Here is a 20,838-nt window from a genome sequence, read left to right as displayed (position 1 = left end):
GCCGCGTGTGTGGGAGGGGATGTCCTCAGATGCCCTCCACCCGGCAGTCCCCGCTCTGACGTGTGGTGCCCCCCCCTCTCCCCGCCCGGATTAGTGGCAGCTTGGCCTGACTCTCCGGGGCTCCTTCCCCCTCCCTGCCTGCTGCCCACCCCTGGGCAGGGGGCTACTCTGCCTGAGGGGCACTGTGCTTGCCCAGGTAAGGGGCTCTGGGGTGGAGAAAGGGCAGCCGGCTGGGAGTGAGGCTGTGCCTGTCAGCACGAGAGTGTGTGTGTGTGTGTGTCAGCATGTATGTCAGTGAGTGAGGTGTCGGTGCGGGGCTGGGGCTGGACCCACGAGAGTCTGGGGGTGCTAGTCAGCTTGCTAGGTCCATGGTCTGGTTTTGTGACCACACAGCGGGTGGCTTTCCCTTCTGTGTTTGTGTCTTTCCTGTGTGTCCTCAGGCTGCTCCATCCTCAGGCACAGCACAGCCAGCTACAAGGACTCTGGCCTGTGCCATAGGCTCTCATGGAAGGGATGGGGAATGTGGTGGGATGCGGGTGGTACTCCCCCCCCACCTTCATCTCCACTAACCCCTAAACATTCCAGAAGACTGCCCTGGGAGCTCTGGTCTAGTCCAGGCAATATAATCTGACAGGCAGATATGGCAGCTGGAGGTGTAGGGGTGGGGATCTGTTCAGCTCCCCCCTGAGACCGTCCCGATTACCTTAGGGGAAGACAGCCACAGGCCCTGGGGACTCTGGACAGCCCAAGCTCTCCTCTGGCTTCTTCCAGCCCTCAAGCCACAGGACTTTCCCCAAGACAACGACTCTCCCACAGGCCTCGGCTAAGGTAGGCCAGAGGCTTAGACAGGGACCACAGGTACATCCCAGCCCAGCACCTTGCCCAGGAGCCAGGCGGGGGGCTGGAGGCCAGGCTGAAGCCTTGGAGCTCCAGTCCTGGTTAGACCCTCCTTATTCATCTCCCATAGCACACTGGGGTCAGGCCACCTCCAAGGCAGTGGATAAGAAGAGGACTATGAAAAACTCAATCAAGTAAACAATCCCTGCCAGCCTGCCCCCACCAGACTTCGCCTCTGTGAAGGTGAGAGGCTGGGAAGATGTGTGCCAATAAGGGCCCAAGTCTGAACAGTTTCCACTGTGTGGACCTCCTCTCCCAAGTACCCATCCCGTCCTCCACAGTTGGTGAAAGGCTCCTTGCCTTCACCCTTGTCCCTTGGGAGAGAAAGACCTTGGGCTCTTCATTGTACCCCTCTTCAGAGATGGTGGTATGACTTGGGACCGGGTGGTGGCCAACCAAAACTCATCCCTTCCCCAGGGATGGGGAAGTAGGCAGTACTGCTTCTGTTTCAGACTGGGCTCAGAGAGGCTGGGGAGTCGAGGGGCAGGAGGTGGGTGCCTTCAGGGAAGGGAAGCACCCGTTGGGCGTGTGGGTTTCTGTGTGTGTCTGTCTGAATCTGTCTGTTTGTGTGTGTGCGCTCTGGAACCACCCCCGCAGAAGAGCAGGGATGCTTCCTCGGGTGGAGGGTGCCCTGTCTGCCCATTTCCTCTCCTACTCGCTGTTCCCTCCCAGGAGCCACTCCCATGGGCTCCTCTCCAGGCTGGGCCTGGGAGCACCAGGAACATTGAGGATGGGGCAGCCGAGCAGGCAACCCCAACTGGAGGTTCGGAGGCTTGGGCGCTTCTGGTCCCATCACTTCTCTGGACACTTGGTAGAAATCAAGGCCCTTAGACCAGGGAACAGACCAGACGGCAAGGCCCTCCCAGATTCCAAAGCATAACACTTTGCGTAACCTCGTGCCCTGAGAGGGATGCTGGGAAGAGGGGCTTGGGCAGGTGAAGATGAAGAATGAGAAGCCACCAGTCATTGGGGTGTGCCCGGAGTTGGAAAGGACAGGGAGAGAGTGGTCCAGCAGGCACGGGCCTGCTGGCGTGGGTCGCAGCACCCATCACTGACCCGTGAGAACCCGACTGCCCCTGCCAGCTCTGGCACTGACCCCTCCCTGCCGCCCCGCCCTAGCACCCCGGGGGGCACCCCGCCTCACCGTGGCCTGGTCCGGCCCCTCCCGCCCTTTGCTCCAGTTCCCGGGCTTGGCACCTATAGTGGGGGTGCTGCCCGCCTGCCAGGCTCCGGGCCGGGCCCACGGGAGGGTGGGGCGGCTGGGAAGCTGGCACACTGCCCCAGGGGAGCCTCTCTCGGCAGGCGCCCGGGTGCCGCGGGGGGGAGGGGGAACAAAGGGCTCATTCTCCCCGTGCGCAGCCGGTGGCATCGCCGGGGCGTTGGCGGAAGCCCCCGGGGCTCAGAAGGGGGCAGGCCCAGGCGGGGCCGCCGAATCACAGGCTCCTGTTTCCCGCAGGGTGCTGGAGGAGGAAACCGGCGGAGCAGCTTCCCCACTCTCAGTTGCGCGTCTGGCGATGGCGATCAGAGGTCCTGCTGCGCTCTCCGCTGCGCTGTCCCTCCATTAGCCGCGCTGCGCGGTGCTGCGCCCTCGCTGGTGCCTCTCTTCTGGCTCACGGGATCGGCCCCCCACTTCCAGGCACGACCCCCTTCCCCGGCCCCTCGGCCTTTCCCCCCCACTCAGCCATCTCCGATCCGGGGCGCGCGTTCCCCCCGGCCCGGTTCCTTCTCTCCCTCCGGGGACACCCGCTCCCTAGCCCCGGCCCGACCCTCCCCAAAGCGCAGCACGGAGTCTCGGCGTCCCATGGCGCAACCCACAGCCGTGGCCCAGAAGCTGGTGCGGCCCATCCGCGCCGTGTGCCGCATCCTGCAAATCCCGGAGTCCGACCCCTCCAACCTGCGGCCCTAGAGCGCCCCCGACGCCCGGGGTGAAAGAAAGCGCGAGCGCGCTGAGCAGAAAGAGGGAGAACGCCCCGAAGCCGGCCCATGGGGAGCGAGTGCCCAGCGCCGGCCAGCACGACCGCCGCCCACACCGCGCCCGGCCTGTGAAGCCCAGGTAAACGCCGAGAGGGGGCGCCTTCTGGGGTACTTGTAATGGGGGGTTAGGAGCCCATCCCAAGGTGCAGAGGGGAGTGAAGTGCCGGTGCCACTCTGGACTGGACCTCGCTCATTAACATGAAAAAGTTAGAATGCCCAACTAAGGGGGCTGAACCGCACGCAGGCTGCAGCTCCAAAAATTCCTGGCGCCTCCGCCAAGGATCCCGTATATCCATCCCTCTTGGGGCTTCCTCGGGTGGGCCAAGGGGACTGCTCCGGGAGAGTGCCGCTGATCTGGTGCCACCTGTCATCCTGGTCCCTCGCATGCGTGTTCAATTTTCCCTCCCTTGCGTATCTCTGGGGCCCAGCCTGCTTTCCCCGCCTCCTTCCCTCCCCCCCCTCCAAGCTGCAGTTCGCAGCGGAGCCCGGCACTGTCCCATCCAAGTCTGAAACCTCTTAATTCTTTCTCACATGCTAGTTTACCCCTCCCTCCCCTTGGGAGCACAGATCCTACCACCCCCACCACCCCCAGCAGCCGTCCTGGTACTGTGTTGGAGATGCCAAGACACTAGAGCCCACCAAGGGGCAGAGTCAGGCAGCCCAGGTGTAGGGAGAGACACCAGCCAGCAGCCCTGGCTAGCTGCCCTGCCCAGGGACTCCATCCAGCCTGCCAGGCCTGAACATCCCAGTCTTGCAAGCCTGGTGGGAGCTGGAGATGGGGGTGGGAAAGCAGCACCCCCAAAACCACAGACTGGGGTTTAGAAAGTGTCCTCTGTGTCCCAAGTCCCACTTTTACACACGGGGACACTGGAGCCCGGAGGAGAAAACGATCCTCTGAGCATCCGCAGAGCAGGTGATACAGGGTCAGAGCCGGGATCCAGCCTCCCTGGCCTCCCAGTTGAGTCCTTGTGCTAAGCTAGCCTTTTGCGGGCTTGCTTCCTATCCATTTCCAAGACTTGTAACCAGGTTTCTAGCTCCATAAGGGTAGAACCTCTCACCCTAGAAGCGACAACCTTCCGTTGAATTTGGACCCCCAAATTCAGATAGGGGTCAGAACTTAGGAAAAGGTATTAACTTCCGGTCATGAAGCAGAATCCCTTTGGCCACATGGGGAGAGCTGCTTTGTGCCGTACTGTGGCCTGGCACTTGCTTTACTGGTTTGTTTGAGTCACTTTGGTATTCCCAGGGTGGTGCCCACGGTAAGGTACGTGGGGCATGTGCCTAAAGAGTTCATGCTTTGCCCTTACACTCCAGGACCCCCCCCTGGGAGAGCCCCATGAGGGCAGGAGAGTGATGGAGAGTATGCCCAGCTTCCTGAAGGACACCCCAGCCTGGGAGAAGACAGCCCCTGAGAACGGCATTGTGGGACAGGAGCTCGGTACCCCACCACAGGATGGCTTGCGCCATGGGGCACTGTGCCTAGGAGAACCTGCTGCTCCCTTTTGGAGGGGCGTCCTGAGCACTCCGGACTCCTGGCTCCCTCCTGGCTTCCCCCAAGGCCCCAAGGACACGCTCTCACTGGTAGAGGGTGAGGGTCCTCGGAATGGGGAGAGGAAGGCCAGCTGGCTGGGCAGCAAGGAAGGACTGCGCTGGAAGGAAGCGATGCTGGCCCACCCACTGGCCTTCTGTGGGCCAGCGTGCCCACCTCGCTACGGCCCCCTGTTACCTGAGCATAGTAGTGGCCACCCCAAGAGTGACCCTGTGGCCTTTCGGCCCTTGCACTGCCCTTTCCTGCTGGAGACCAAGATTCTAGAGCGAGCTCCTTTCTGGGTTCCCACCTGCTTGCCACCCTACCTAATGTCCAGCCTGCCCCCAGAGCGTCCATATGACTGGCCTTTGGCCTCTCACCCCTGGGTATATTCCGGGGGCCAGCCAAAAGTGCCCTCTGCCTTCAGCTTAGGCGGCAAGGTGAGTGACGGGACAGTGGGTGCATGGGGTTCAGTTGTCCCTAGCCCTGGAGACAAACCTAAACACTGAGCAGCTCTAGCTCCTTGCCCTTCCCTTCCCTGCCCTTGGGCCTCTTCAGCCATTGACTCACCCAGGATCAGGACTTAGAGACTGCTCATGGAATGTGTAGCCTGATCCTGCGGGCCAAGAGTGGGTGAGAGGTGCAGTCCTCATGGCCTGTTTCTAGGGCTCCTTCCTGACAGGCTACCCCAGATGCCTAGAATGAGATTTTTAAGTGTTTGGAGAGCAAGGATGGGCATCATAGTGTATGCCTATGAGGCAGAAAGGTTGTGAGTCCCATGCTAGCCTGGACTACATAGAACGATCCTTTCTCTAAAACCAAAACAAAGGCCCATGTGGGTCCAAGCGGAATTCTCTAGTAGGTCCTGACATCCTATTGCCATGGCAAGCATCAGCCTTTCAGTCCTGGAGGACTCTAAGGAAGCTTGGGAGAAGATCAAGGGGGAGCCCAGTGGGGTAGGAGAGCCACCTGGGGAGGCACCACTTGCCTGCCAGTGCATGAGTTCACCGTTGACGCCTCCGACCTGTGTTTTATTTTTCATAGCTGCTACTCTCAGTCCCGCCTGTTTCTTTTAAATGCCGAGAAGCTACGCCAGCATTAACTTAGCCTTTTCTCCTCTTTCAGGGCTTCTACCACAAGGATCCGGACATCCTCAGGCCAGCAAAGGGACCCTTGGCAGTGTCAGAGGCTGGGTTGGTGGGCTTAGCCCCTGGTGGGCATCTCCAGCGAGCTTGTGAGGCAGAAGGTCCCTCACTTCACCAGAGGGATGGGGAGACAGGCACTGGCAGGCAGCAGAACCTTTGCCCGCTTTTCTTGGGGTACCCAGACACTGTTCCTCGGACCCCCTGGCCCTCGTGTCCCCCAGGCCTAGTTCACACTCTCGGCAACATTTGGGCCGGGCCAGGAAGCAATAGCCTTGGGTATCAGCTGGAACCACCAGTCACACCAAGATGCCCGTCTCCTGGAGCTCCCATTCCTACGGGCGGCTGTTGCTCATCCCACCTAACTGCCCGAGAGGGGGATCTTGGCCCCTGTAGGAAATGCCAGGATAGCCCAGAGAGGGGTGCCAGTGGGCCAGGTGAATCCAGCGAAGAGAGAAACAAGGTTGACTCCAGGGCCTGCCCCCCAAGCCATCATACCAAGCTAAAGAAGACCTGGCTCACACGCCACTCAGAACAGTTTGAGTGCCCAGGTGGTTGTCCTAAGAAGGAAGAGAGTCAGGCCACTGGGATCCGGGCACTCAAGAGGGCAGGCAGTCCAGAGGTTCAGGGAGCAGCAAGAGGCCCGGCCCCCAAACGCCCATCCCACCCTTTCCCAGGCACTGGGAGGCAGGGGGCCAGGGCTTGGCAGGAGGTACCAGACACATCCACAGGAAGCAAGGCGGAGGAGGCCCAGCGGCAAGAGGAGCAGAGAGGTAAGGGGATGGTAGGCTGGCTGCAGGGGCCCCGTTGAAGGAGGGGCGACAGGGCTGGGCCTTGACAGGGCACTGAAGTCCATAGGCCTTTGTGATGGGTCCTACTAAGATGGCAGGGTTCCTTCCCGAACCACCATGGTTCTCTGGCTCCTAGGACTGGCCATCACAGCTTTCTAGCCAGCGGCTCCCATCCCCGCCTCTTGGTGAGTTGTTGTTGTTGGCGGCAAATCAGTGGCATGGTTCAGGGCAGGGGGCTCCAGAGACAGCATCTGCTTCCTGACATGCTGATCAGTACCTGCGACCTGAAGGAAGAAGTTACTTCACCTCTGAGAACCCTCGTTCCCTCATCTGTAGTGGGAGTAAAGATGGTCCCTACCTCACGAAGACTACAGGAAGGAAGAGACGGCTCGTCAGGACACAGGAGATCTCATGGCACCTAGTAGACAATACGTGTCCGATGCCATGGTTATTTACGCCACAAATCCTAGTTTAAGCATTGCCTCTCCCGAAGGACCACTGTCTCTTGGCCAGCTGAATCATGGAGACTCAGTTTGGACTTTCCAGCATGACAGCCTTTTGGGTACACCATGGACTCTTCTGCTACACTGTGTCCTTCACAGAGGGTTCCAGCCATCCTAGAGCCAGATTGGTTTCTGCAGGATCACCTCATTCTCAGCCTCTTGGACTGCTGGACCCAGAGGACTGTCTCTACGACCTGACCTTAAAGCCTCTGCACCTGGCGTGGGTCTGTCTGCATCCTTGCACGCCTCAGTCTGGGCTGGGAAGTTGTTGGCCCCTCTGCCCGTCTTGGGTTACAGCACCTGTGTTCTGTGTTGAAACTCTGGCCTTCTCGCTTTCCGGTGCCCATCCATCCACGTTGGAGTCATCTCCTCAGGGTGTCGCATAGCCACTGAGCTTTTAGCCAAGCTATCCAAAGTCTATACTGGCCGGATTCTGCACGTGTACGAGGACCATTGCTCAGGCTGCCCAAAGCTTTGGGTTGAACCTGCTAAACAACCCCTCAGCCTCCACCCCTGCCAGGGATATCTCCAGCTACTGTTCCGCCGTGTGTGTGTGTGTGTGTGTGTGTGTGTGTGTGTGTGTGTGTGTGAAACTTATACCTGCCAGGTTCTCTTTTGAGTTCAGAATTAGTCCTCACAGATCTGGGGACCAGGGGCTGAACTGGCTGCATGTGGACAGGGTGGGTGTCAGCATTGGCTAACCCGAGCCTCAGAAACCAGACTCCCTAAGCAGCTGTAATGTCTCCTCAGGACCCCAAGACGGCAGGATTAGCCTCCAGGAATCCAGGCTTCAGGATACATCTTGCCAGGCTCACTTAGCAGGTATCACTCAGTGCCAGAGCTGTGTCCCGGCAGCTGGAGATGTAGGCGTGCTGACCGGCCACTCTCAGAAATCACAGGGGTGAGTGTTGCTCCTGGCTGCCACAGCCAGCAGTGCCCCCCTCCTCCCCACCACCGATGGGCTCCCTCCTCAAGCCCCCTTGCCTCTCCTCTCCAGGTTGCCCCTGGAAGAGAAGCAGTTGGAGGAGGAGGGTTCCTCTGCCAGCTCTGAGGAGGGAGGAGGCTCCGACCCAGAAGCTCCCTTCAACCAGGGGCTGGCCAAGCACCTGCTGAGTGGTTTGGGCGACCGACTCTGCCGCCTGCTGCGGCGCGAGAGGGAGGCTCTTGCCTGGGCACAGCGTGAAGGTGAGCTGACCTCCCTTGTGGGCCTGCTCCTGCATGCCTCTCCCAACCCATGTTTACCAGTGCTTCGGGGTTCTCTGGCCTGCTCAGGAGAGCTCCGTCCTTCTGTAACCCCATTCCTAACTTGGACTGGGGTTTCTGGCCCTGGGTGGGGATCCTGCTGGGAAGTCTTAAAGACTTGACTCAGTCCGGTTCTCTGAGAACAATAGGGCTTGTAGGGAAACAGCCAGTACACATGTCTCAAGAGCCTGGAAGGTGCCGGGGCTTCGGAGAGGCGAAGGCCAGGGAAAGGCTCTAGCGTGATGAGGCTCATGGGCCTGGAAAGCTGGGCTGGTGGGATTCAGGCTGAGGGTAGAGACTCAGCATTCAGCTGGGTCCTCAGATCCAGGCCACCCTTTCTGCAGCTCTTTCTAGCAATACTATGATCTTTGTAAACCACAGCCCCGGGCCCACGAGTTGCTCCCTGCCTGGAGATCCCCAGTGTCACCGTCGTACTCCAGACAGGGCAGCCCCTAAGTTGGTTCAGTCATAAGCCAGCTCCTATAGGATCCTGCCACTCCCAGCCTGGATTCCTGGCATACATGCCACCCATCTTTCCCTTCCCGGATCACCAAGCTTGTCTGTGCCCTGGGGCCTTGGCTCTGGCTCTTCCCTCAATCTGGAATGCCCTGATCATCCCTTCCTACCTGGTGGATAAGGACTTACTCATCCTCTGGGGCCACTTGTGAAGTTCCCCTGCACGTCACCCTCATCTTTCCGTGGTTTTTTCCGGCCAGGAGCTCTGGAGTCATGACTCTGTGGGTTGCATCCCTGAGTGGGATGTGAACTCTGGGAGGGCAAGACCTATTCCTGAGAAACTCGGAATCTCCTGGGCCCACTCGGGACACCTTGACTGTGTGCTCGGGGCGGGGACCCTTCCCACCTACCAAGTCTGAACCTTGGCTCTTAAAAAAAAAAAAATCCCTTCCTTTGGGTAAAGGCAGGAGTGGCCTCTGAGGGTTTCCTCTTTTAATCTGCTAAGTTCCCTGGAGGGAAGGCCACCTGAGTAGCTGCCCTGTCTTTCCATTTCTGGTAGCAGTAGGGCTTGGGGGTGGGGGGAGGAGGTGGATGGAAAAATGTGCTGGAAGTGGTGGTGTGGCTTAGTACTACAGGCACAGCTGGGGGGATCCCTGTGGCAAGGCCGGGGGTGGGGGGTGGGGCTGGCCTGGGGAGCTGAGGCCGCTGCTGCCCTGGGAGTGTGCCGTGTGCGGGAGGATGGCTACTGCCAGACAAGTATGTGGAGTAAAGTATGAGGACTGGCCAAAGAGCCCAGTGCCTTCTTCTAGTGGCTTCCGGTAGAAATTGCTCTCGGCCTCTCCGCCCGTTACTCCCTATTTGTCAGTGGTTCTCAACCTTCCTGACGCTGCGACCCTTTGATACAGTTCCTCGTGAGGTGGTGACCGCCCCCGCCATCCTCAATCATACACTTATTTTCGTTGCTACGCCCCTAACTGTAGTTTTGCTACTGTTATGAGTCATAATGTAAACATCTGATCTGCAGATGGTCTTAGGCGACCCCTGTGGAGGGTCGTTTGACGCCCCCCAAAAGGGGTGTCGACGATGACGATGCCCAGGCTGAGAACCACTGCTGCCTGTGGCGGGCCTCCCCAGGGGGCGTGTCCTTGAGCCCTCTGACCCTGTTCTGTGGTCAGCAGGCCAGGGGCCAGCCATGACAGAGGACAGCCCAGGCATTCCGCACTGCTGCAGCCGTTGCCAACACGGACTTTTCAACACCCACTGGAGATGTCCCCACTGCAGCCGCCGGCTGTGTGTAGCCTGTGGGCGCATAGCCGGAGCTGGGAAGACCAAGGAGAAAGCAGGTGAGGAAAACCAGACTTGATTTATTTTATTTATTTATTTATATTTTGGTTTTTCGAGACAGGGTTTCTCTGTGTAGCTTTGCACCTTTCCTGGAACTCGCTTTGTAGACCAGGCTGGCCTCGAACTCACAGAGATCCGCCTGCCTCTGCCTCCCGAGTGCTGGGATTAAAGGCGCGCATGCCACCACCGCCCGACCAGATTAGCTTCTTTAGATGTGTTTTATTTTATATGTACGCGTGTTTTGTCTGAGTGTATGTGTGTGTACCACATGTGTGCCTGCTGCCTGTGGAGGTCAGAAGACGGAGGTCAGAGCCCCTGAAACCAGAGTTATAGACAGTTATGAACTGCCACGGGCATGGTGGGAACTGAACCTGGTCAACAAATGCTCTTAACCACTGAGCCATCTCTCCAGCCCATTTCTTACCCACTTTTTAAAGAAGTCAAGTACCTGGGCACTGGGGGTCTGAGTTCGGTCCGTTCTGACCAAGCAAACAGGAGGCTCTCAGTTCAGATCCCACATCAAGTCTGGACATGGTGACCTAGCACTGGGGGACCAGAGACAGGCAGATTCCCGGAGCTCATTGGCCAGCCAGCCTGGCTGAATTAATGAACTCCAGGTTCAGTGAGAGATCTAGCCTGAAAGGATAAGGTCCACACACATACATGCATTTGCGTGTACACACACAAGTGAGCGCACACACAGAAGTCAGAAGCTCTCTCTCTGCTTCTCACTTTGATCAGCTTCCACGTTAACACAGTGACATGGCTGTGACTGTCTTCATTTTCCGCGTAAGAATAACTCAGAGAGGATCAATGACCTGCCCAAGGCCCCAAAGCAAGTCAACGTTATAGCCAAGATTTTAGACTCAGGTCTGCTGATTCAGTTCTATCCTTGGCAAGATTTTCAGCTTTCACTCCCTTGGCTCAACTTGACCACCTCAGGTCTTGGAGTTTCCCAGGGTTCCAGTAGACATGGCTAAAAAGAGTTCTAGAATCAGATGCATTCTTATATGACCACCCTGGGATCTTCAATTATAAATATTTATTTATTTATTTATTGACTGATTTGTGTGTGTGTGTGTGTGTGTGTGTGTGTGTGTGTGTGTGTGTGTGTGTGAGTCAGAGGACATCTTTTGGGAATCAGTTCTCTCCTTCTACCATGTGAGTCTTGGGAATCAAACTCAGGTCCTTAGGCTTGGTGGCACGTGCCTCTACCTGCCGAGCCATCTCACAGACCCCCACCTTCGGGTCCTGCAAAGCATGCAGCATGTGCATTCCAAAGCCTCTGCATTCCAAAAGCAAAGGAGTCTATGATGTTACATAGGCCCAGCCTTCCCAGCAAGCCCTTGCCCTGTGGCTTGCTGAACTCCTGATTTACATATCATGTATTTGGCCTTCTTCCTTGACCTTAACCTGTGGTTACCTTGCTTTCTGGACCTGCAGCTCCTCTCTTCCTACCCCACAGGCTCTCGGGAGCAGCACACAGAGGAGTGTGCCCAGGAGGCTGGGCATGCTGCCTGTTCCCTGATTCTGACCCAGTTTGTCTCCAGCCAGGGTGAGCCATCGTGGAGGGGTGGGGCGGGCAGTGGGTGGGTCCTGAGGGAGACAGTCATACTGTCTCCTTGTTCCTGACCCTGGTGACATGGTCTCCCGGTTGGTGAGGCCAGGCTGCCTGCTCCATCTCCACCCCTCTTCTTCACACTCAGCCCTGGCAGAACTGAGCACTGGGATGCACCAGGTCTGGGCCAAGTTTGACATCCGGGGGCACTGTTTCTGCCAAGTGGATGCCCGAGTGTGGGCCCCTGGGGATGGGGGTCAGCAGGTAAGAACCAGGGCGGGATCCCAGGGACAAGCACCAGCTGGTGGGCCCCAGGATGGAGCAGTGTGCATGTATATGACTGACCTCGTGGGGTGGGGTGGGGTGGGGTTGGCCTTCCTCTCTTGGTGGGGATGAAGAGGGACATAGAAGCTGATGGAACAAGCTATTTCCCACGTTTCCAGGAAGCAGGATCCCAACATTGACTCTAGCATGTGCCTGTTCCCTCCATCCCCCGCCACAAATCCTCTCTCCCTGCTTCCTAGAGTCCTGCCTCCCCTGGTTCGTCTTCCAGGCCAGCCCTCACTACTTTATCTCACCACTGCCAGCCCAGCCACGGGTCCTTTCTGGCTCAGTGTCAGCCCACCTTCTCAGTAGCCCTGGCACCTCCTTCATGGCAGGCACTGTACAGGCACTGAGAAAAAAAATTTTTTCACTTGAAAAAAATTATTCACTTGAGAAAGAGTTAATTCTGGGTATGGACACTTTTAACATTTTTTTTTTAATGTGGGGGAGGGGCACAGCCCATGCCAAGGCACACACATGGAGGTCAGGGGACAACTTGTGAGAGTTGGTTCTTTCCTTTCTAACATGTGGGTTCCGGGGATTGAACTCAGGCTTGGCGGGTGCCCTTACCTTCTGAGTCGTCTTGCTGACCCTATAAGGGTATTTTATGAACTGGGCATGATGGCACATGTCTTAGACGGTGGAGGCAGGAGAAACAGGAGCTTGAGACTAGCCTAGTTACAGGGAGATTGTCTCATAAAAACCAAGAGCTGGGATGTTGCTAGGTGCCAGAATGCTTCCCTGGCATGCCTAAGGCCCTGGGTTCCATCGCAGCATGGAAAAACGAAAGGTACATTTTATTGTTGTGTGGAGTTTGTTTTTGTTTTTTTTTTTTTGTTGGTTTTTTGAGACAAAGTTTTTCTGGGTAGTTTTGGTTCCTGTCCTGGATCTCACTCCGTAGACCGGGTTGGCCTCGAACTCACAGAGATCCACCTGGCTCTGCCTCCCGAGTGCTGGGATTAAAGGTGTGTGCCACCACCCACCCAGGGAAGTTTGTTTTTCCAAAGATAAGGTCTTTCATCCCAGGATAGCTGAGATTTGCAGTCCATCTGCCTTGACCTCCAGAGTACAAGGATTACAAACATATGCCACTGTACCGGGCTGAAAAATACATTTTAAATACCAGACATTGCCATATATCCTTTAGAGACAATTCAGAAAATATAGATAAGTAAGAAAATAACGCTTACCTCTTAAATTGCCATTAACGTTTTGACTTTTCCCAGTTACTTGTCTGTGCATTTATTTGTGTCTGCTTTAACACATGTTTAGACCGTGCCCCGTAGAGAAGTACATAGCAGCTTTATTTTCTCTATTAACTCTACATACCGTAACATTTCACTCCCTTACCAACAACTTTAGGACCTAGAAGAACACATTGTTAATTCTTGACCATTGAATTCAGTTGTGTCCACCAGTTCTAAAATCTCTGTTTGGGTTGGGGTGGTGGTGCCGGTGTATGGGTTCAACAGAAAGAACCAACAGAGAAAACTCCCCCAGCTCCACAACCTTCCTGCAATGGAGATTCCAATGGGACCAAGGACATCAAAGAAGGTGAGTGGTTGTTTCCTCCTCCCCCAGGCCCCTTGGATGGGGAGTACAGGAGGGCAGTGAGGGAATAAAAGTCTCCGGAAGAAATTTGGCAACACTTGGCAATCGACTCCCTCCCCCTGCGACACAGGAAGCAGAATCTCCATGCCTCATCTCAGGACCGTGCCCTGACTCCCCCAGCCAGACCTCCTATTATTTATTTATGCATTCATTCATTTATCGTATGTGCGCGGAGACGTCGGGGATCCTGATCTATCACTCTCCGCCTTAGTCCCTAGAGACAGGGTGTCCCTCTGAACCTGAAGCTAGGCTGGTGGCCAGCAAACTTGATCGATGCCTCCCGTCTCTGAGTCACCCCCCTCCCCAACCCAAGAGCCGAGGCGGCAGGCATGACCATGCCTGTTTTTGGTTTTTGTTTGTTTGTTTTGCCGTGCGTGTTAAGAGATTTGAACTTAGATTCTTGGCTTACACAGAAATGCTGTGCTTACCTGCTGAGCTGTTTCCCAGTCTCAGACTCCCATTCTGAGCCACTTTTTTAAAAATATAATTTATTCTTTTTGTTTGTTTATGTGCATTGGTGTTTTGCCTACATGTAGGTCTGTGTGAGGACGCCAGGTCCCCTGGAACCGGAGTTAGAGACAATTGTAGAGCCACCATGTGGTTGCTGGGAATTGAAACCGGGACCTCTGGAAGAGCAGCCAGTGCTCTTAACCTCTGAGCCGTCTCTCCAGCCCCTGAGCCACCTCTCTTAGAGGCGCTGCCACGTGTAGAAAGGCAGGGGTGGGATGGCACCCAGACAGAGCAGAGTAATGTTGGGGGAATGCTGAGGAGAGAGAGCAGGCGTGGCCCCGGGGATGAACGGACATCTCTTCGAGATACAGGCGAAAGGCCAAATGGAAAGTTGCTCACCATTTTCTTCTCCAACAGAGACCCCAGACTCCACTGAGACCCCCGCAGAGGAGCGTGCTAGCCGATCACCCCTTCCCTGCCCCTCTCTCTGTGAACTGCTAGCCTCCACTGCGGTCAAACTCTGCCTGGGGCATGAGCGGATTCACATGGCCTTTGCGCCCGTCACCCCGGCTCTGCCCAGTGTGAGCAAGGGCTCAGAGGGAGGGCTAAGAGCCTGAGGAGCCGAGGCTGGGTGGCCATGCCTATGTGGCTGAATCGGTCCTGAGCCTTCTTGCCTCCCCCCCCCCACCCGCCCGCCCCCCATCCCTGCCTTCCCACAGGATGACCGCATTACCAACATCCTGGACAGCATTATCGCCCAGGTAGTAGAACGGAAGATCCAGGAGAAAGCCTTGGGGCCAGGCCTTCGAGCGGGACCAGGCTTACGCAAGGGCCTGAGCCTGCCCCTGTCACCGGTGCGAACCCGCCTGTCTCCTCCTGGGGCTTTGCTGTGGCTGCAGGAGCCCAGGCCTAGGCATGGCTTTCACCTCTTCCAGGAACACTGGCGGCAGGGCCAGGTAAGCTGGCCTGCCTCTCCCTTCCCAGTGCTATGGCCTCATCTGCCTCACAGGGTCCTGGTCCCCAGGCTCAGGGTGCCCTGGTGTTCGGAGGTTGGTCTGTCCCCGGCTCCTCCCCCACTGTTCTGGAGCTGCCACAGCATGCCCCCGCCTGACTGCCATGAGCTTCTCCCCTCCCCCCAGCCCCCCCAATTCTTGTGTCCTTCTTTTTTTCTCCTCTGCAGCCTGTGTTAGTATCGGGCATCCAGAAGACGCTGAGAGTTAGCCTGTGGGGAACGGAAGCTCTTGGGACACTTGGTGGCCAGGTACAGACACTGACTGCCCTCGGGCCTCCCCAGCCCACAAGCCTGGACAGCACAGCATTCTGGGAAGGATTCTCTCACCCTGAGAGTAAGTTTTCCTGACATGGAGTAGAGGGAGCTGGGAGCAGGTCCCTGAGGGGTCAGGTATCAAGGGAACCCTTGGTAGCTCCAGAGGCAGCTAGAAGCTAGGTTTGAGGTAGAAACTGAACTTAGGTATGGCTGCCACAGGGACAGGAAGGAGTCTCTGGGCCAAAAGATTCCACCTTGGGTCACTGACATCTGTCTCTTCCCTTAGCACGTCCAAAGTTAGACGAGGGCTCTGTCCTCCTGCTACACCGAAGCCTGGGGGACAAGGATGCTAGCAGGTATGTACAGTACCAAAGACTAACCCAGCCACCAGCAGTCTGCTCCTCACCCTTCACCCTTAATGTCCAGGCTGTCTAAAGGGGCTTAGAATGGAAGTCTAGTTAGAGCAGGGGCCGGAGGGGATGGAGGGTGTCTCTTTGGGGGAGTGATAGAAATTCCTGGGGGGGGGGATGGACTTTGCCCTCTGAATGTGGGAAGCTATGATGGGTCTCAGTGTCTGAATTGGACTTCCTATGCATGCTTCCCCCTCCCAACCCCTGTCCCCAGGGTGGAGAACCTTGCCTCCAGCCTTCCACTCCCAGAGTACTGTGCCCACCAAGGGAAACTCAACCTAGCTTCCTACCTCCCCCTGGGCCTCCCCCTGCATCCATTGGAACCCCAGCTCTGGGCAGCCTATGGTGAGTGCCCTCTCGCTCCCGTCCCTCCCCACCTCTGCCTTATCTAACATCTTAGGGCACGGGGGCATCTGTGCCTTAGGGCTGACACTCCGTCTCTTATTTAATCCCCAACTCTCCTCGCTCTGCCTCCATGCAGGTGTGAGCCCACACCGTGGACACCTGGGGACCAAGAACCTATGTGTAGAGGTGTCCGACCTAATCAGTATCCTGGTGCACGCCGAGGCACAGCTGCCTGCCTGGCACCGCGCACAGAAAGGCAAGTCCTTGGGCTGGCGACACCAGCAAGTCAAACTGTCAGTGATAATGCGTGCCTTTGCCTACCCTGGGCTCACCTGAGCCTTCTTTCTCCTGCAGATTTCCTCTCAGGCCTGGATGGGGAGGGGCTCTGGTCTCCAGGCAGCCAGACCAGCACTGTGTGGCACGTGTTCCGGGCCCAGGATGCCCAGCGCATCCGTCGCTTTCTCCAGATGGTGAGGAGGGAGGGAGCTCAGAGCCCACCCCTTTGTCCCTGCATAGCTAAGACGTTCATTGCCCATGTCTTGTGTGTGTGCTCCCGTCTCCTGTGACCTCGATGCTTACCCTAGTCCTGAAGGTGAGTTAGCCAGACTCGGGTAGACAGGTGCAGAGAGAGCAGATCGGAAGTCTGATTTTCTGGTGGGGCTCGGAGAGAGGAGAGGATACAGCAGGGAAGTCAGAATCTACTGAAGAGATGAGGCAATAGCTGTAGAATGGGCTTTGGTGTATTGTCTCAGTGAACGGGTATCCTCCTCTTCCTCACTCCTGAGCTAGGCAGGGACAGCTGCTTTCCCATTTTTATGGATGGGAAAACTGAGGCTTAGTGGTAACCCTAGGATCTGAGCTTACATTTATTCTAACTCTAGGTTACTACCCTGTATTCCTCTTGGGAACAGGAAGTCTCTCTCCCCTTGCTCAGCTCCAGGGCTAAGAGACTGGTGAACAGCTGCTCCCTTTCCTGCAATTCATACTGTGAGGAGAGGCCTCTAGGGGAGGCACTAGCCATGAAGAGGGCTGAGGGAGGAAGGTGGGCGCACCTACCCACCAGGATAGGTACCTAGTGGTAGAGCAGGGAGAGAAGAAGGCAGAAAACTCCAGAAGGACAGGGGAGATGGGAGGCCAGGGTATGGTAGGCTGAGACAGAAGAATCATGCGCTCGAGGCTAGCCTAAGCTATATAATGAGACCCTGTCTCAAAAGTAAATAAACGGGCCAAGCATGGTGGCATATGCCTATAATCCCAGCACTTGAGAGGTAGAAACAGGAGGATCAGAAGTTCAGGGTCATCCTCAGCCTACAAGGTTGGTTTTAAGCTAGCCTGGGCTACATGAGTCATGTCCCGTCCCCCCCTCCCCCTGACTACCACTACCAAAAATAATAATACTAAGTAAAACAAATAAATGGTTGAGGTGGGCCTGGTGGTTTCAAAGTCCAGCCAAGTCCCAGCTGTCCTAGAGAAAAGATGTAAATGTCACCCCTGCTAAGCTGCACACAGACATGCCCGTGTTGATGTGGCGTTGTCCACCGTGCACTGCACACCGGCACACACATCTGCAGATACACACCCAGATGCTGTGACTTGCAGAGAGGAGCCGACAAGAGCACCATCTTGAACAGATGGCCTTGTCTGCTCTGGGCGTGGTTGGCTGTTGGCAGTCCCATGTGGGGTGACTCATGGGGAGGTCTGAGGGGCACTCTCTCACTGGGTGGCCTGTTACTACTATAGCCCCAGGATGGACTCGAATCTTTGGAACCAAGGAGCCTTGGCATCCTCCTGGGACTCCTCCAGGGGATGTGGTTCACAAGCCTCCCCACCCCACCTCACCCCTGCCAGCACCCTTTCGATCCAGGGACAATGGCTGAGGTCCTAGCTGAAGGGGGTGAGTTTAGCTGGTGGCCAGTCGGAGCATGATGTTGGCGCTCACCTCTACAGGTGTTCCCTGGGCACCTCTTCCGGTCTCCACTTGTCCCTGCCTGCCCATGGAGCTCCGGCTCCGCCTGGGCTGATGATGGTTCCCATAGCTCTGCCTGCTGCCGGGGCCTCAGCCTGTCCACCCACTGCGAGTCAGAACTTCTGTGTGGCCCTGCCCTTTCTGGATCCTGGATCGTCTCCCTGGGGGAAGCTACAGTTTCTCCACAATTTGGCTTATAATGCAGGCTGTTTACAAAACCTTAAGAATTCCTTGTGAATACGGTTAGGAATGGGGCTTGTGCAGGACATCTTCCTGGGTTTTGGAGAAAGGGACCAGTTGAGAGAACAAGTGGACAGGCCAGGGTCACAAAGGCTATGAAAGGCACATCCTAGGAAAAGCAGAGATTCAGATCCCTCCTCCCCAGCTTGAGTGTCTTTTGCTCTAAGTTCCTTCCAGCCCAACCTGGACCTACCCCCATCCTTTAGTACCAATCCCTCTCCTACCTCTTTCCTCCTCTGCCTGCCCTTCAAGACGGCTTCAGCATCCTAGTGCTCCTGGGCCTCCAAAGAGACCACAGCCCTTCCTCTCTGGAGTCCCTGCCTTCATTCCCATGGGTGTTCATGTCTCTTTCTCTTCTTTAAGGTGTGCCCAGCTGGAGCAGGGACCCTGGAGCCCGGCGCCCCAGGCAGCTGCTACTTGGATGCAGGATTGAGACGTCGGCTGAGGGAGGAGTGGGGTGTGAGCTGCTGGACTCTGCTGCAAGCCCCTGGAGAGGCGGTGCTGGTGCCTGCCGGGGCACCCCATCAGGTGCTTCCCTGGTGGGTGGGGCCTAGCCGCAGATCAGAAGTAGCACGGACACCATATCAGAGTCATGATCACACAGCCTTCCGTACCTGACAGACAGAAAGCTAGACAGGGCGGGAAGCCGTGGAGATGGCAGAGCTGAGGGTCCTGAAGTCTTCAAAGCTATGTGGAACTCTCTCCAGAGAGCTGAGCTAGTCTGAGCCAACTCACTCAGCCCACCAGCATCCCCCAGGTCTTGTTCTGGTCATGTCCCACGGGATGCCTGGCACTGGAACCAGGGCTACTTCTTTCTGCAAGTTGCATGGGAAATAGACTTCTGAGGTCAGAGGGAGAGTATGGCTTGAGCCCCGATTCACCTTCCTGCCCCTGTCCCCCACGGCACAGGTTCAGGGCCTGGTGAGCACCATCAGTGTCACCCAGCACTTCCTGTCTCCTGAGACCTCTGCCCTCTCTGCTCAGCTCTGCCACCAGGGAGCCAGCCTGCCCCCTGACCACCGTATGCTTTATGCCCAGGTGAGTGTGATACTGGCCAGCAGGCCGGATGTGCCGCGTCTCCTTGAGATACAGCCTCAGTCGGCAGGACGGATCTGTCTGAACTGAGTGGGCCGCTAGCCTGTCAGTGCCAGAGAAAGGTGTCCTTGATGAGGGTAGGGAGTGGGAACGTGAGGTGGGGGCTGGAACATGACTGAAAATTCTGTCTTTTTTTTTTTTTTTTTCTTTTTCCTAGATGGATCGGGCTGTGTTCCAGGCAGTGAAGGTGGCTGTAGGGACATTACAGGAAGCTAAATAGGGGATCCTGATGCCTGGAGGGGTGGGTGGTGGGCAGGGAACCCAAGCGCTCAGTCTACGCATAATTTCAACAAGGAACGGGACTGGAGGATTTAGAGGGTGTGGGTCCGTTCCACAAATATCACTTTGGGCATCAGCAGGGAACCCTGTCCCTCACCTTGGCCCTGGCCCTAAAGGTAACAACTGGAGTGCCATGCGAGCATCTTCCTGCTCCGCCATGGCCTCCCTCTCCATGGTATCAGGTTCATACTAGGGGTAAATGACTCCTTCCAACCCCTGTGCTCCACCCCAGGGGATGGACACCCTTCCTTGGGGATGCTGGGGAATTGTTTTGGCTTAATCAGCGCCCCCTCCTGCCGCCTCATCCTGTGTTGTCCCTGGGCCCCCAGCTTCGCTACAGCTCACCATCATCTACATGGAGCTGCTGGATGGCCCTTCTGACTGTAGGTCTGCTGGATTGGGAGCCACAGAACTCTTCCCTTACAGAAGAGCTGTGGAGCTGGGGAGGAGGAGACGACCTCAGTTAACGGCCAATAGCCCAGGCTGGCTGGAGGGAACGCCATGGGCATGCCATTGTGTTCCTGCTTCTACCTCTCTGTTCCCAGTCTGTATTAAAATCAGTTGTTTGGTGGCGGCTGCCAGCATAGGTTGACCTTACTCTGCCGGCCAGAGGGCCGGGGAGAGAAGGGCAAATACAGAAATCTGCTCTGGAGCAGAGGCCAGTGGACAGGGGCCATAGGGACAGGGGACCTGGAGACCTCAAATACCACTGCCAGATCTTTGGGAGGCCTGGACCCCTGGAGCTTCCTGGGGACTGAAGATGTCCCTGACTGTCAGCGGGAAAGGCAGAGTTCTAGGGTGCACTGGGACGGCCTCCCTGGGTGGCATCAGCCTGTGGAGATTACAAATCCCCCTGCCTCGGCCCCACCTGTCCTGTGTGCTCTGACCCGGAGAGATAGGAGAGCCCTTGCTCAGCCCAACTACTCTTGGTGTCCAGGCCCCCGAGACAGAGCTTCACTGCCTCAGACAGCTGACCCCCTACCCCGTGGCCCTTCTGGTAACGCTTGGCTTTTCTACCTCTCCCCTGTGTATCTCAGCCGCACAAACGCGCCCGCTCTTGTTATACTTAACTGTTCCTGCTGTGGTTTGGGGATTTTTTTTTAATTAAATAAACATTTTTATTATAAATATAACATCTGTTCAGAGCGTTTAGAAAACAACCGAGTCACCCACAGTCCTCTCTCGCCCGACCCAAGCGTGGCTAGATTTTGCTGGATTTCCTTCTAGTGTTTTCTTCAGGGAATCTTGATTTCTTTCTTTTAAGCTGTGTTATCGCTGGGTGTGATGGGACACACCTGCTAAGCCCGATACTAGGGGAGATGGAGAAGCAAGAGGATCAGAAGTTCAAGGCCAGCCTTGGCTACATTGTGATTCTGAGACCAATTTGAGCTTCATGAGACCCCATCTTAAAAGTTA

At 56.5% G+C, this 20,838-nt stretch overlaps 1 protein-coding gene across 2 annotated transcripts; it reads left to right on the top strand.

Moving 5' to 3' along the window:
- Nucleotides 1-2,385: 2,385 nt before the first annotated feature.
- Nucleotides 2,386-20,555, top strand: Hr (HR lysine demethylase and nuclear receptor corepressor). 2 transcript variants are annotated; one of them, XM_028877608.2, is made up of 19 exons: nucleotides 2,386-2,950; nucleotides 4,186-4,839; nucleotides 5,525-6,314; nucleotides 7,586-7,736; nucleotides 7,833-8,020; nucleotides 9,709-9,876; nucleotides 11,343-11,432; nucleotides 11,584-11,699; nucleotides 13,232-13,313; nucleotides 14,238-14,401; nucleotides 14,540-14,776; nucleotides 15,001-15,166; nucleotides 15,374-15,443; nucleotides 15,712-15,842; nucleotides 15,979-16,098; nucleotides 16,197-16,312; nucleotides 18,412-18,576; nucleotides 18,958-19,086; nucleotides 19,301-20,555. In XM_028877608.2, the coding sequence occupies exons 2-19, from the start codon at nucleotides 4,225-4,227 to the stop codon at nucleotides 19,361-19,363; spliced, it is 3,561 nt and encodes a 1,186-aa protein (XP_028733441.1). In that variant the 5' UTR covers nucleotides 2,386-2,950; nucleotides 4,186-4,224; the 3' UTR covers nucleotides 19,364-20,555. The 2 variants fall into 2 exon arrangements, with proteins under 2 accessions (XP_028733441.1, XP_028733440.1); XM_028877607.2 differs by lacking the exon at nucleotides 2,386-2,950 and having other exon boundaries at nucleotides 4,173-4,839; nucleotides 9,712-9,876.
- The last annotated feature ends 283 nt before the right edge of the window (nucleotides 20,556-20,838 follow it).

Source organism: Peromyscus leucopus, chromosome 9, assembly GCF_004664715.2.
Source record: "Peromyscus leucopus breed LL Stock chromosome 9, UCI_PerLeu_2.1, whole genome shotgun sequence".
NCBI lineage: Eukaryota > Metazoa > Chordata > Mammalia > Rodentia > Cricetidae > Peromyscus > Peromyscus leucopus.
Note: the sequence above shows the minus strand (reverse complement) of the source record. Positions and strands in the feature narration are given on the sequence as shown.

Bases quoted from the DNA above. Each gene is read 5' to 3' on its own strand.
- Hr (XM_028877608.2), top strand. From the start codon at position 4,225: ATGGAGAGTATGCCCAGCTTCCTGAAGGACACCCCAGCCTGGGAGAAG. The intron at 15,843-15,978 runs GTGAGTGCCCTC...GCCTCCATGCAG, and splicing joins CCAGCTCTGGGCAGCCTATG to GTGTGAGCCCACACCGTGGA. The intron at 16,313-18,411 runs GTGAGGAGGGAG...CTCTTCTTTAAG, and splicing joins TCCGTCGCTTTCTCCAGATG to GTGTGCCCAGCTGGAGCAGG.